This window comes from Tachypleus tridentatus, chromosome 9 (assembly GCF_004210375.1).
Source record: "Tachypleus tridentatus isolate NWPU-2018 chromosome 9, ASM421037v1, whole genome shotgun sequence".
Classification (NCBI taxonomy): Eukaryota; Metazoa; Arthropoda; class Merostomata; order Xiphosura; family Limulidae; genus Tachypleus; species Tachypleus tridentatus.
Window position 1 is genome coordinate 152,726,810 of NC_134833.1, and position 16,352 is coordinate 152,743,161.

The 16,352-nt window shown below is 34.8% G+C and overlaps 1 protein-coding gene across 7 annotated transcripts in view; it reads left to right on the forward strand.

Moving 5' to 3' along the window:
* Positions 1 to 337: 337 nt before the first annotated feature.
* Positions 338 to 16,352, forward strand: part of LOC143226672 (kynurenine formamidase-like) — a 38,129-nt gene continuing 22,114 nt past the window's right edge. For 2 of the 7 annotated variants that reach the window (XM_076457947.1, XM_076457953.1), the window contains exons 1-4: positions 338 to 623; positions 10,053 to 10,114; positions 11,332 to 11,422; positions 14,033 to 14,137. In XM_076457947.1, the coding sequence (XP_076314062.1) occupies positions 10,100 to 10,114; positions 11,332 to 11,422; positions 14,033 to 14,137 (211 nt within the window). In that variant the 5' untranslated portion in view covers positions 338 to 623; positions 10,053 to 10,099. Of the gene's footprint in view, positions 624 to 8,894; positions 9,320 to 10,052; positions 10,115 to 11,331; positions 11,423 to 14,032; positions 14,138 to 16,352 lie in introns of those variants that run through there. The other 5 variants (XM_076457950.1, XM_076457951.1, XM_076457949.1 and 2 more) reach the window with 5 other exon arrangements.

The window sequence follows — 16,352 nt, forward strand, 5'->3', positions numbered from 1 at the left end:
TGAAACCAATATTAATAACCTGATATCCACCTGCAGCGTCCTCTACAATCCGGTCCTGAGACGTGTGTCCGTCAACGGTCAATTACAAATTCTTTCTTTCTTAGCCTGGTGATGACCTAGGTAATTGGAGATGTTATTCTCTCCTTTTGATTTTTATTTCAAGTGGGTTTCTCGTCATCGAGAATGTATTTTCTTCTATTGAATATTGCAGGTTTTTCGCTAAATATTACGTTTTCACTATTAAAGTTTTTAAAGTATATTAATTGTTATTGCTAAAAATAAATAACGTTAAACATTTAATTTTAATGAGCCGATATTTAGTTTCTCAAGTAAATAATGCAAAATGTGTACTGATACTTCAACGTATGGATACAGATCTGCAAACAGATTACAAATAAGTAGCTTTTGAACTCGACGTTGAACTTTGAAATTGCAGACTGCCTAATACTAGTAGTAATAGTCAACTTGTGTAGTAATTGTTTAAAATTCTTCTGATTTGAACTCGTTGCTAAGACTTGAAGAACTACAGTTTATTTTACTTTACATTCTCGTCTGTAAAGTATAATAGTTACGTTTATTGGCCAGAAAAAAATCCGCTGTTGTTCTTTTGTTGTATTTGAAAGGTATTAACTAGTAATAATGTTAGTTATACTTTATTTAACTTTTTAAGTAATTTACTCTAGTTGCCTTTATTGAAACTTGTACAGAATTTCCGCAGTAACATATCGAGTGTTAGACGCATCCATTTGTAATAGTTTAGTTAATAACTCAAAGTTGTTACAGTTCTTGATCATAATATTAATTAGAATGTCTTCAACATCATTATAGGTTAGACTTGTTTATGGATCAAATAAGTGAACAACAAAACATAAAATATTGAATTAGCAACTATACAAGAAATGGATGCGTCTCAAATGTCCGATATGTTACTGGAGAAATTCTTTGCAAGCACCCTGTTATTTATGTGTGAAAATTTTAGGTGTATGAAAATGTGAAGATTTAAAAACTAAGTTTTACTTAATTTTAATTTATGCCGATAAATTGTGAAATTAATTAGGTTAAGTAGCTTCAAATGGCATTGCAAGTGTATTGTCTGCTCTCTTTCTCTGCGTTAACACTTTCTTAACTATTTTCTTTAAAGTCGAAAATTGTGGTTTTAGAACAAAGCTACAAACTGGTATGTACAGATGGGAAGATGTTTATATACCCAGGAGGGTCAGGTTTTGTTAACTTCTTCCTCCTTCCTTGATATTTTTACAATTGTCCAATGTGTATAAGACGTTTGGCGAGAGTGAGCCAAGAGATAGACGTGTTTTTGTAAGCTCTTGAGAATATAGGCATAGAAAACTTATATCCGTATACTGGCGAGAACCACCTTCACCTACCTGGGCAAAGGTAAATAACTGCACCCACTAGACTAAAAGAATTTACTTACATTAAAAGAGAGAACACCAGTTGAAGTAAAAAAGGTAAAGATCCTACTAGATCGTGGAAAGTGCGGGTCACTAAAGAAAAAGCGATGCCGACCAATGAATCTGGAAACTCATCAATGACTCCCGAAAAAGATTGATCATCAACATCTAGTGGCCAGAAAAATAAACAAAGTAAGTCTAGTTCGTTTGGTGGCAAAAACTAGAACTAATTTCTAACAGAAAAAAACTCGCCGTTATTGGCTCTGTGTGATGTAACCAAAGCTAAATTAACTTCTCTTGACTATGAAGGAGAAGAAACTTCTCATACCGAGGTAGAGACAGTTCCTTCATGAAGGAGATGAAACTTCTCATACCGAGGTAGAGACAGTTCCTTCCTGAAGAAACTTCTCATACCGAGGTAGAGACAGTTCCTTCCTGAAGGAGATGAAACTTCTCATACCGAGGTAGAGACAGTTCCTTCCTGAAGGAGATGAAACTTCTCATACCGAGGTAGAGACAGTTCCTTCCTGAAGGAGAAGAAACTTCTCATACCGAGGTAGAGACAGTTCCTTCCTGAAGGAGATGAAATTTCTCATACCGAGGTAGAGACAGTTCCTTCCTGAAGGAGAAGAAACTTCTCATACCGAGGTAGAGACAGTTCCTGAAGGAGAAGAAACTTCTCATACCGAGGTAGAGACAGTTCCTGAAGGAGAAGAAACTTCTCATACCGAGGTAGAGACAGTTCCTGAAGGAGAAGAAACTTCTCATACCGAGGTAGAGACAGTTCCTTCCTGAAGAAACTTCTCATACCGAGGTAGAGACAGTTCCTGAAGGAGAAGAAACTTCTCATACCGAGGTAGAGACAGTTCCTGAAGGAGAAGAAACTTCTCATACCGAGGTAGAGACAGTTCCTTCCTGAAGAAACTTCTCATACCGAGGTAGAGACAGTTCCTGAAGGAGAAGAAACTTCTCATACCGAGGTAGAGACAGTTCCTTCCTGAAGGAGAAGAAACTTCTCATACCGAGGTAGAGACAGTTCCTGAAGGAGAAGAAACTTCTCATACCGAGGTAGAGACAGTTCCTGAAGGAAGGAAGAAACTTCTCATACCGAGGTAGAGACAGTTCCTGAAGGAGAAGAAACTTCTCATACCGAGGTAGAGACAGTTCCTGAAGGAGAAGAAACTTCTCATACCGAGGTAGAGACAGTTCCTGAAGGAGAAGAAACTTCTCATACCGAGGTAGAGACAGTTCCTGAAGGAGAAGAAACTTCTCATACCGAGGTAGAGACAGTTCCTGAAGGAGAAGAAACTTCTCATACCGAGGTAGAGACAGTTCCTGAAGGAGAAGAAACTTCTCATACCGAGGTGAGACAGTTCCTGAAGGAGAAGAAACTTCTCATACCGAGGTAGAGACAGTTCCTTCCTGAAGGAGAAGAAACTTCTCATACCGAGGTAGAGACAGTTTCCTGAAGGAGAAGAAACTTCTCATACCGAGGTAGAGACAGTTCCTTCCTGAAGGAGAAGAAACTTCTCATACCGAGGTAGAGACAGTTCCTGAAGGAGAAGAAACTTCTCATACCGAGGTAGAGACAGTTCCTTCCTGAAGAAACTTCTCATACCGAGGTAGAGACAGTTCCTTCCTGAAGGAGATGAAACTTCTCATACCGAGTAGAGAGAGACAGTTCCTGAAGGAGAAGAAACTTCTCATACCGAGGTAGAGACAGTTCCTGAAGGAGAAGAAACTTCTCATACCGAGGTAGAGACAGTTCCTTCCTGAAGGAGAAGAAACTTCTCATACCGAGGTAGAGACAGTTCCTTCCTGAAGGAGATGAAACTTCTCATACCGAGGTAGAGACAGTTCCTTCCTGAAGGAGATGAAACTTCTCATACCGAGGTAGAGACAGTTCCTTCATGAAGGAGAAGAAACTTCTCATACCGAGGTAGAGACAGTTCCTTCCTGAAGGAGAAGAAACTTCTCATACCGAGGTAGAGACAGTTCCTTCATGAAGGAGAAGAAACTTCTCATACCGAGGTAGAGACAGTTCCTTCCTGAAGGAGAAGAAACTTCTCATACAAGGTAGAGACAGTTCCTTCCTGAAGGAGAAGAAACTTCTCATACCAGGTAGAGAAGTTCCTTCCTGAAGGAGATGAAACTTCTCATACCGAGGTAGAGACAGTTCCTTCCTGAAGGAGAAGAAACTTCTCATACCGAGGTAGAGACAGTTCCTTCCTGAAGGAGATGAAACTTCTCATACCGAGGTAGAGACAGTTCCTTCCTGAAGGAGAAGAAACTTCTCATACCAGGTAGAGAAGTTCCTTCCTGAAGGAGAAGAAACTTCTCATACCGAGGTAGAGACAGTTCCTTCCTGAAGGAGAAGAAACTTCTCATACCGAGATAGAGACAGTTCCTTCCTGAAGGAGATGAAATTTCTCATACCGAGGTAGAGACAGTTCCTTCCTGAAGGAGAAGAAACTTCTCATACCGAGGTAGAGACAGTTCCTGAAGGAGAAGAAACTTCTCATACCGAGGTAGAGACAGTTCCTTCCTGAAGGAGAAGAAACTTCTCATACCGAGGTAGAGACAGTTCCTGAAGGAGAAGAAACTTCTCATACCGAGGTAGAGACAGTTCCTGAAGGAGAAGAAACTTCTCATACCGAGGTAGAGACAGTTCCTTCCTGAAGAAACTTCTCATACCGAGGTAGAGACAGTTCCTGAAGGAGAAGAAACTTCTCATACCGAGGTAGAGACAGTTCCTTCCTGAAGGAGATGAAACTTCTCATACCGAGGTAGAGACAGTTCCTGAAGGAGAAGAAACTTCTCATACCGAGGTAGAGACAGTTCCCTGAAGGAGATGAAACTTCTCATACCGAGGTAGAGACAGTTCCTTCCTGAAGAAACTTCTCATACCGAGGTAGAGACAGTTCCTTCCTGAAGGAGATGAAACTTCTCATACCGAGGTAGAGACAGTTCCTTCCTGAAGGAGATGAAACTTCTCATACCGAGGTAGAGACAGTTCCTTCATGAAGGAGAAGAAACTTCTCATACCGAGGTAGAGACAGTTCCTTCCTGAAGGAGATGAAACTTCTCATACCAGGTAGAGACAGTTCCTTCCTGAAGGAGAAGAAACTTCTCATACAAGGTAGAGACAGTTCCTTCATGAAGGAGAAGAAACTTCTCATACCGAGGTAGAGACAGTTCCTTCCTCCACTAAAAATAATTCAAATGATGTTAATAACTTAAACAAAGCTTTGGATGTTGTTAACACTGAAACCAATCAAGAAAAAAATTAAGAACAAACAGATGAACAGAATAATGATGACCAAGATTTCACATTAGTAATGTCTAAAAGAAAAAGAAGAAATTCCTTACATAATGAAACTACACAACAAAAAGTTACACAACCTAAATCAAAACCACCCGAATCTTCTATAATTATTGAAGGCGTGCCTGGCACATATAATCAGCCACAACTAGCAGCGAAAATAAGTAGATGTAAACCAGGGGTTGAAATAACCAACGTTAAGGGTTTACCTAGAGGCGGTGTCCTTGTCGGAGGTCAAGGAGCTGCTGACCAAAATAAACTTAAAGAATGGCCCAAGGACGCTTTCGCACCTGGGAATATAAATATTCCCTTACCAAGAACTAAGCCACAGCCGAAGGCTATAGTAATCCGTGGGGTGTACCACTCAATAACCAAACACGATATTGAGCAGGGATTAAACAATCTAAACAGACCTTACATCAAAGTAAAAAGAGTTATATTCAAGGTAACGAATAAAGCAACGAATCTAGTAAGAGTAGATTTAGAACAACATTAAAATATCCTGGAACAGATAAATAATGGAATCATGGTGTGGTACCAAAAATACCAAGTGAAACAATTAAAAACACCAGCAGTTGTAATTACACATTGTTTTAATTGCCAAAGATATGGTCACGTCTCAGCGGCATGTCTAGCAACACCGGGGTGTTGCGGATGTGGCGGTGAACACCATATATCGGCTTGTAAAAAAGTTTGTTTGTTTGTTTGGAATTTCGCACAAAGCTACTCGAGGGCTATCTGTGCTAGCCGTCCCTAATTTAGTAATGTAAGACTAGAGGGAAGGCAGCTAGTCATCGCCACCCACCGCCAACTCTTGGGCTACTCTTTTACCAACGAATAGTGGGATTGACCGTCACATTATATCGCCCCCACGGCTGGGAGGGCGAGCATGTTTAGCGCGACGCGGGCGCGAACCCGCGCCCCTCGGATTACGAGTCGCACGCCTTACGCGCTAGGCCATGCCGGGCCCCCTTGTAAAAAAGAACAAGCCACACCAAAATGCTGTAATTGTGGTGAAACGCGTACAGCAAATCATAAAGGATGCGACAAATATAAAGAGATTCAACAACGCATCTATGATATAAAAACAACAAAACCAGCACAAGATAACACACCAATCACAATAACACAACAAACACATACAACTACAGGACCAATTACATATGCACAAAAGTTGAAAGAAAATATTACACAACCAAAATCACTTATTAAAGAACAACAAAACTCAACGAAAACAGTAACGACCTTACAAGTACCTAATAATATCATAAGATACAACAAGCAACCAAGAAAACAACACTCTTACAGTAAAAGAAAACACAAACGATGAAACAAGAATGATAGTAAACTTAATTAAAAACATTTTTACAGAGTTCATTACAGAATTTACAAAATCGAATCAATCGAAAAATAGCATCGACATTTTTATAAACATAGTTAAGAAACACATAACACCACACATAGCACAACTAATAACAACAATTACAGGATACATGCAAAAAATCTTAAAATTCACAGTTCTACGTATCAACATCCAAGGTGCACTTGCTTCCATGAAACATGAGATCGAAGACTTAATAACAGATATAAACCCTGATATTATTATTATAAATAAAACACTAATTTATTCCAAGAATAGATTTAAAATATGTAACTATACATCAATTAGAAAAGATAGAAGAAATAATCAAAACATCAACAGAGGAATTGTTATTGTATAAAAAACCATCTTTCCGTTACTGAAATCCAAATGGACAGCAGCAATGAAAATATAGTGGTTGATATTCTCTTAGATAAATACTCGATAATAACAATAGCAGAATTATACTGTTCTCCAACTTAGTGTATAGACATTTATCTAATATACAACATCTTTTCGCACAACCAAAATACAATAGTAATAGGTGATCTGAATTCCAAACATAAGAACTTTGGATGTAATTCTACAAACTCCAATGTCAGACATCTATTGCAATTCATAGATAATAATAGTATATCTCTTATTAATGATAATACACCTACCCATACTACCTATGTAACAAATTCTAATGATATCTTAGACATCTGTCTCACCTTTTACAATACGAGGCCAAAGCTAATAAAATTTAATGTGGGAAAAGATGTTGACAGCGACCATCTCCCTAGATGGTGTGTCTTCGATCTCACCCCCCATAAAGATAAAATCAGTAGGCAGGACAAATTTGATTTAAAAAAGGTAAATTGGCAACAATTTCAAAAAAGTGTTAGACAGTATACTACCAGACAAAATTAAACATACAGCGAATAACGAATCAGAAATTGATTCATGCAGCCAAATAATCATGGATTGCCTTCTAAAAGCAGCTACGGACACGATACCTAAACAACAATGTATAACCACAAACAATGCATGGAAACCAACCAAACAACTATTAACAATGATAAAACAACGAAGACAATTAAGAAGACTATTCATGGCAACAAGAGAACAAGAAATAAAAACATAAATCAACAACATTAGAAATAAAATTAGAGCAGAAATTGAACAACAAAAACAAGAAAAATGGGACAACTTTTGCTTTCAACTAAACGAACAAGCCGACCTTAGTAAGTTCTGGCTACATTTAAAAAGATTCACAAATGAACCCACTACAAGAAAATACCCAACACTGAAATATAACACCTTAGAACAAACCAACAAAGAAAAAGCAGAAGCCTTCAAACATCAATTACAAAGCACATTTAAAACACAATGACACGGACATGAACAGCTATTACTACAATAAAATAAACAAGCACGTAACAAATAACATAGAATTATATAAACCACACTTTCCAGTCAACATTAAAAACAGCAACACTAACAATACATATGACTACATTACCCAACTACTCACCAAAAAACAAAACAAAAAAAACTAAATGAACTTGAACAAGCAATCAAAAATACAAAAAAACAAAACACCGGGAAATGATGGAATACAAACAATTCTTCTCAAAAAAGACACTCCAAAATTATTTGACCACCTATTAGCCATATTTAATTTATCTCTATACTCTGGATACATCCTAGTTTCTTGGAAGCAAGCTAATATTTTAATGTTCCACAAAGAAGGAAAACCAGCCAATAAACCAAACAGTTATCGACCGATCAGGCTGACCACCTGTGTAGGTAAAATTCTCGAAAGAATAATAAGCAATAGACTCCCCCACATTTTTGGAGATTAATTCAAAATTACCAGAACAAAACGGATTTAGATAAAGACAAACAACAGATCACTTAATTAGGTTAACTGAAACAATAATCAACAGCTTTAATAAAAAAAAAGAATGCCTCGATATCGAGAAAGCATTAGACACTGTATGGCACGATGGTCTTCGGTTCCGTATGTATGAAATGGGACTACCGCGAGGAATTATTCGCTGGTTATCATACTTTTTGGAAAATAGAAAATGTAGAGTAAACGTAGAGGGAACGTTCTCGGAGTTCTTCACTCCAGAAGCTGGAGTCCCTCAAAGATGGGCGGTTAGCCGTATTCTCTTCATCATGTGTGTAAATAATATGCCACTTAAAGACCCAAACCATGGATACGCGTCTCAGTTCGCTGATGATGTAGCAATTCGGAGAAGTGCCCCTACACCAGAAATAGCAACCACTAACAACCACAACTAAATATGTGAATATTGCGAAAAATATAGAATTAAAATAAATACAAAAAAGACGCAATTAGTAATATTTTCAAAATATACGAAACATCAAGAAGTTCAACCCCAAATCTACATGAACGGAGAGCTCCTCCAGACTGCTACATCCGCAAAATTTTTAGGATTAACATGATTCGAAACTTACATGCTACCTAAAACCTAGTACCTAAAACCACTTCATCAAAGTTCATACATAATTACTCAAATACACAAACAATAAAAAGATAGACTTCTACATAGTGCAATATTTCGATAAAAATTGGCGAAAAAATGAGTTGTTATGCGAACTAGACAGATATTGCATGTATGATGATGAGAGACCTAAACATTTCTCCCCGCTAAATTTCTACATTAGGTCATTAAGATAAAATCTTTAAAATACTAATAATAATAGTAATAATAGAATAGAGCCAAACTAAAACAGGCCACCTACGTTCTAGACTTATTTAAAAAAACATAATAATAAAATCAAAGAACAAAAAATGGACATTGCCCAGAAAAGGACTAAACTTTGATATCACTCCAGCCATTTAGTATTTAATTGAAATATATTAATCTAGCCATTCTAACAAAGTTATGGAAGGAGGAAGAGGTTTAGTGTACCTGACCGTCCTGGGTATACAAATATATATACCCAAACACCAGAGAAAGTGAGAGAAGTGTATATGGCACACGAGGTTCAGAGTAACCACACTTGCCGGGGCCCCTTTCAGGGCAATCAATAGCCATGTACAATGTAAGCCCTAAAATTTGGAAAGATTTAAGTCGGAAGTAGTTCACCATTCATATAGGTTTGAGGTTGTGCTTTTTTATCTTTAGTTTGTGAATATTACAAGTATGTGTTTTGTTTATTTTTTGTTTCGAATTTCGCGCAAAGCTACATGAGGACTATCTGCACTTTGTAAGTGTAACAAAATATAACATTCAAGAAATAAAAATTACGTTTAACATTGTAATTTGCTTATGAATGTTCGTTAATTAATGTTGCATATTATGAAAGTAATGATTGAAAATTTTTATAATACCATGAAAATAAAATAACAAAATAATTCAAACTGTTCTTAAAATATTGTAAAAACTGAATATGGGATTAATCTCTGTTGTATATAAATCATATACATTAATGTTGATACACAGAATCCTACACCCAGTAACTTATCTTTAAACATAGTTTATGGAATAATGTTTTGTTTTTTTTTAGCAAAAACTAAAACTAGTGACAATTATTCTTTAAATATTTTGATGTTTTTAACCCTGAAAGCAAAATTAAGCTTTTTGTTTTCTTTGGGTTTCACTGCAACCAAGATCTACATGATGCCTGATGTTAGACAAATTTATGTTTTTTGCAAGCTACAACACTTAATTTAAAGAATAAAATTCTGGGGTTAAAGTTTCAGATTTTTGTACTTGTTCTGTTTTCAGAAAAGTTAACTTGAAACCATTGCTTGTTTTTATGGCATTATTCTTTCAGGAAAATATATTATTTGTAAAGATGCAATTCATTTTCATTCTGCTAAAGTATAGATTAGTAGTTTGATAAGTTCAGCAAAATAATTTGCTAGATTTTCAAATTTCTCAGGAGTTAGCCAGATGGAACCACATTCATACGATTGGTTATTTTCTGTTTATTCCAGGTGTTACTGAAACTGAGAAACAAGAAGATTAAAATACTGTTACAGCCATGCCTTTGGATGAGGTTAAGTACATTTATGGTGCTTTTTTTTAATTCCGTTGTTACTGAAAACGTTGGTTGTTTAGAAAATGTTCTGCTATAATTCCCTTTTCTACTTTCGATATTTTCTTTAAGTGAAATTATGAGTCATAGGTTTAATTGTAGTTTTTTTTTCTGAGCTTGTGGTTTCTTTTCTTGTCACAGTGGTGTCACTCCGAGTTATTTGTTTCATTTTCCTCACTGTTACTTTATCTTTCTTCCCCATGAATTTTATTTTGTGATTCTTGTTGTCTCCAGTCCTGCTAGTTTTGGTAATCACCTCTGTCTGATTTTATTTTTGGATTCAGTCTACCCAATTACCTCTTGTCTGTTGCCACAATCCACATGGTTACTTTTTATCACTACTGCTCAGGGTTTCATGTTAGAAAAGGTTTGGATTACAATTTCCATTAACAAATTTAATTATTTAATTAATAACACAGTAGAACAGCTTGTTTTAGTTGCTAATTACTAAATTCATTTGGAAGTGCATTCACAAGCATTCAGAGTGCTGTCTTATCATCTTGAAGATATGAACTTCATCAAATAAACTATATGACTTGCAAGATTAGTTGCAACTAAACTAGTGTTCAGTTCATTCTTAACCAATGGCAGAATCTTGGCATTTTGAAGGTCTTCGTCGGTCATTCTAGTGGAGGTATAGTATGTGATAAGTAAAGGTATACTCAACAGTCAGTTTAAAGTTGAATTTCCTTCATTCTGAAGTAATATTAGACCCCACTCAAGTTTTTTAGACTCTTCAATAGAATGACCAATTTAAGAAAACTCCATGTTGAACAAGAAACTGATCAATAAATAGATTCATGTGCTGGCTATAAATTTTTACACTTAAATAAATGTTTATATCCTTCAAAATAATTTTCAACCAAACGTCTTTCATTCTAAAATGTTCTGCCCAATCCGATTAACAAAAACCTTGAAAATATTTTAATGTGTAACCTTTTCCATTTCACTCTGAACATCCACTTCCGTGTAATTGAAGTTTCAAACAAATTTTTATAAACACAAGGAATGTCGAGAAATCTTTGAAATACAAAATAATTACAATAATTACTTTGTGTAAGTATTTGTCTGAAATTGTTATGAAAATTAAAACAATGTTGATAAATATATTAACATTAGTGTTATATTTTTAATGACTATCCTTTTCTATCCAAATTGTGTGTTTAATCACACATCAGGAGATTGAAAAGCAGTATTCTGTAGACTTGTGGTCTCATCGCTTTCCTCAAGAAAATGCTATGCAAACCTATATCAGTGAAGGAGCTAAAGGTATAACAATTTTGGTTGAATATTGAATTATCTGTCATGAAACAAAGGTTTATAATTTATTGGGAATGTATGGAAAATACCAAATAACTTAGTCGGCATAACCATTTGATCTTATTTCTGAACCATTTGTGTACAGATTAATGTATTTGCTATACACAGTTGCACATGTCAAGTATTTGTGCTGTGACTTTTGATAGAGCATGTGTATCTACACAAAATTTGGTAGGCTTTTAGTAAAGATTACAAGTATTTTGTAATCAGATTTTTACTGAAATATTTTTACTGAAGATTTGTTTGTGAAAATAGAGTATTTCATTACTAGTCTGAGTTCAAAGAGGCTTCATGGTGGGATTTAAAAAAAAACTGTTCTTCATCCCAAATATCTCAAGTATTATTTGTGTAATGTTTAAAACCTTATAAATACATTCCAAACATATGTTTTCTACATGCAAAATTTTAAAATGCTTAGCAACCTGTGTCTAGTAACATTCGAGTTCAAAGGTCATAGCAAAAATAGATAATTGTTACTTTTTATTTATTTTTCTATATTTTAAAAAATATAAGTTTAATAATTTATTTCTAAATAGTAGTAATATATAATATACAATAATTGAAATGTAACTGTATATTACAAACTACTAGTCCACTAAAACACAGTCAAGACAGGGAAGACTGATGGTAAGTTTTATATTATTGGACATGTAACATGAGTGTATGTGCACCTTGTCACACTGGACATACAGTACTGTTACATTTATATAGATAAGTGGTTACATGGACAAACAACAGACAGTACAAAAGAGTCAATATAATGTATAGCATTATGAGACTTAAGCTGGTTTGTCTGAACATTTGTATTTTCATGTTATAACATGTAGTCATGTAGCATGAAACAAACATAACCTATTACCTATTCTGTTATGATGGATACAAGTTTGGCCAAGTGACAGATCCCACACAGTTAGAGTATAGAAAAGAACATACAATATAAAGTCTTTCAGAAAACAAACATTTGGAATGTATTTTCGAGATTTTTGGGATGAAAAATAGTTTAAAATCATTGTTTTTAATCATAACATGAAATCACTTTGCACTCAAACTTGTTACCAAACAGACCAATATTTTCACAAACAAATCTTTAGTAAAAATATTTCAATAAAAAATATTATTTTTTGTATGCAGAAAACTTGTAATCTTCACTAAAAAGTGCCAATAGGTATATAAACTTGTGTATATTACACCAAGCCTGTTGTGAAAGGGTTAACAAAAATATATAGCTGCAGATGTAAAGCTGTCAGTGTTGTTGAAGTCCATTATTTACCCCAACATTTCAATGAAGGCATACATTTACTGAAAGTCTGCTTATCACATCGGTTTTTTTTATATGACTTCATACATCTTATAACCAGTAGAAAATTTGGTGGAAATGACCCTGGAAGGAGATACATGTCCACCAGGGAGAAATATAGGAAATGTTTAGTATATGTCACAGATTCTGTAACACAACATTCACATACTAATAGATGTCATGGGCCCTGAGGCACAATATAGCAAAATTATTAATAACTGATAAAGTATGCTTACAAAACAACCACAATAAACATGTTTATGTATTATGAGAGTTTATTTAAGACATTTAACCTTTTTAATATAATTTTATTAATAACACTCCAAAGTGTGTGTTGTTTGTAAGGACTGGATGTTGATTAGCTGTAATAATATCTGATTGGTTATGCTACTAGAAGAGGCAGAATATCATGGACATACAAAATATAGTACTGTTATATGTATACAGTAGTGAGATGGACATACAAATGACAGTGCTGTTGTATGGATAAGTAGTTATGTGGACATACAATATACAGTACTGTCATATAGATAAATAGTTACATGGATATACAACAGACAGTACTGTTATTCATATAAATAACTTGTTAGATGGACATAGAAAAGACAGTACTGTCATATTTATATAGATAAGTTGTTAGATGGACACACAACAGACAGTACTATTATATTTATATAGATACATGGACAGGTAGAGAATGGATATTACGTACATACCATTTACCATATGACAGCAATATTTAGTCATAAGGCAAAGAGTGACACTTAACACAGTGATTGTATTGATTAAGTCCCTCCAGGATTAAAAAACTAATAGAAATGGCACAAACAAAATCAAAATAGCCAGGTGAATAATTAGTCAAAGAATGTGGGTGACTTATCTGGCACTTTTAAGCAGAATTGAGTTTTTATGGAAATTTATTTTTGTGAAATTAACTTTAAAATATTTCTAAAAGTATTGATAGAATAAAAAATGATTCAGATAACCATCATTAAAAGTTCATGAACCCGTATTACAATTGATGGCAGAGTGTAGGTGAATTATTTAATTATAATTTAATTAGGTTAGAACTGTACATGAAATAACACCTTAAGTGGTTGAATATGTATAACCAAACTGAACAGCAAGGAAATTACGTGTAACTTTGTATAGTATATAAACACAATGATAACATAACAGTTGGCAAACTCATATTTACAAGATGTTGTAAAAGCGTGGTTACTGAGAGTACATTGTCTAATATTATTTTCTTGTTTTGCTAGCAAGTGAAAGGTTGAAGAAAGAGATTCCTTGTCAGTTAGGGATAAGTTATGGATTTGGTAAACGAGAAAAGCTTGATATATTTGGAGCAGATAAAGTTCCAGCAGGTGAGTCATCTATATTAATGTTTAGGCAAACTTTGATAACTCGTATGCAACCAGTTTTCAGAAATTCCACAAATTCTAAGTGAAGTTTAGAGACTACGATTAAAGTCTGTATATTTATTATATTAACTAGAACTTTCTGTGTACAATAAAAGTGGTTCAGACCTACCGTAGATACAGAAGTATAATGTTTACAGTAGAGCATCAGAAAATTCTGAAACTTTCATGTTTGAGATACTTTAACTCTATTATTATGAGTCATGGATTAAAAACCACGTCACTTCATGTTTGTTGACTCTAATTCAAAATATTATTAAACTACCATTTATGGACACGTGTCAATAAGTTTGGTATCAATTTGTAGGTTATAATTCAAGATGTATTATGACACATGAGATAATTTCTTAATTTAAAAGTAAATATTAGAAAATAAACCCTAAATATTGAATTTTTTTGTACGTTGAATGAGGCATTGATTCAAATTAGATGTTTATAATGTAGAAATACAAATTTTGTAGTTTCTCATGAATTAGGAACCCAATTATCAATATTGACGAGGTAGAATCTAAACTAAGGACCTTCTATTTCTTTCTCTCTATAATTTTTTATTTACCGTTCTATGTTTTAAGAACACTGAAATTGAATAACTTGTTTTTATATAGTTATTTTATATATACCTATTAGATATAGGTATTTAACTAAAAACAACTTAATTTTGTGAGGGATACTGCTTATAATTCTGGGTATGAAATTATTAGTAAGTCACTAGAGCTAAATGCAAGGCTTAGACTCCTATGTAAGGATGAGCAGATAGGCTGGCTGGACTAGTGGGATCAATTCAGTGGAATAAACATTTTTGGATTGGATTGTTTACATTTAAATATTGTTGGGCTGGCTTGTTTGTTAAGTCTGTTTGCTGTAAGGGAAGTTTCAAACTAGGACTAGACAGTGATGAGAGCCAGTAAAACTAAATGCAAAAAAGATTAAGAGGCAGAAAAAAGTTTAGCATAGGAAATGAGTATAGAAGTAATTATGAGGATAAGCTAAATTGTTATTATTGTAGAACTAGAAATTTAAGAAATACAACAGATGACTTAAGGGCACAGTTGGAATGAAAGGTTTTGATGTTATGGGGTTAACTGAAACATGGTTAAAAGTAGATGATTTTGATGACAGGAGTTTATTTGAAATACAGGGTTACAGGTTATTTAATAGAGATAGAATATTTAGGGGAAGAAGAAGTGGCTTTTATACACTGCTGGCCAAAATCTTAAGGCCAGTGAACATGAAGAAAAAATATGCATTTTGTATTGTTAGACTCGACCACTTATTTGAGTAGAGCTTCGAAAGATGAAAATAAGAAAAGGAAAAAAAAACAAACTTTTTTAGTATTTAATAAGGAAAATGTGAACACAATGATATTAGTCTAAATACTAGCTGGTCAAAAGTTTAAGACCATACCAAAAAGAAGTCCTAAACAGGGTAGAAAATGCCTAACAAGAGGACTCAGTATTGAGTTGCATGGCCGTCATTGCAACTAACTTCAAACATTCTCTTTGGCATGGTCAATATAAGTGTTTGCAGAGGGCTGGCTGGAATGTTATTCCAAGTGGTGAAGATGGCTTCACAAAGATCTTGCACTGTTTGGAAATGACGTCCATTTCTATAGGCTTCTCTTGCCATCCGCCCTCAACATTTTCAATGGAATTCAGTTCGGGCAAACACATTGGATGGTCCAAAAAGAATCATGTTATTTGCCATGAAAATGTCCTTTGTCCTGCAGGCATTGTGGATTGCAGCATTGTCCTGCTGAAAGATCCAGTCATTTCCACACAAGTGAGGGCCTTCAGTCAGTAAAGATGCTCTCTCCAACATGCCAATGTTGCCAGCTGCTGTTTGACGGCCCTGTATAACCTGAAGCTCCATTGTTCCATGGAAAGAGAAAGCACCCCAGATCATGATGGAACCTCCTCCACTATGTCATGCAGAAAATGTCCCCAGTAGGATAATCTTATGCTAGTAACATTGGAAGCCATCTGGACCATCCAGATTAAATTTTTTCTCATCAGAGAACAAAACCTTCTTCCGCTTTTCTACGTCCCATGTTTGGTGCTTGTCAGCAAAGTTTAACCGAGCTGTTTCGTGATGTGGAAGAAGGTGTGGCTTTTGAAGACGTTTACAGTTTCTAAAGCCTTTCTCTCATAGATGCCACCTTATT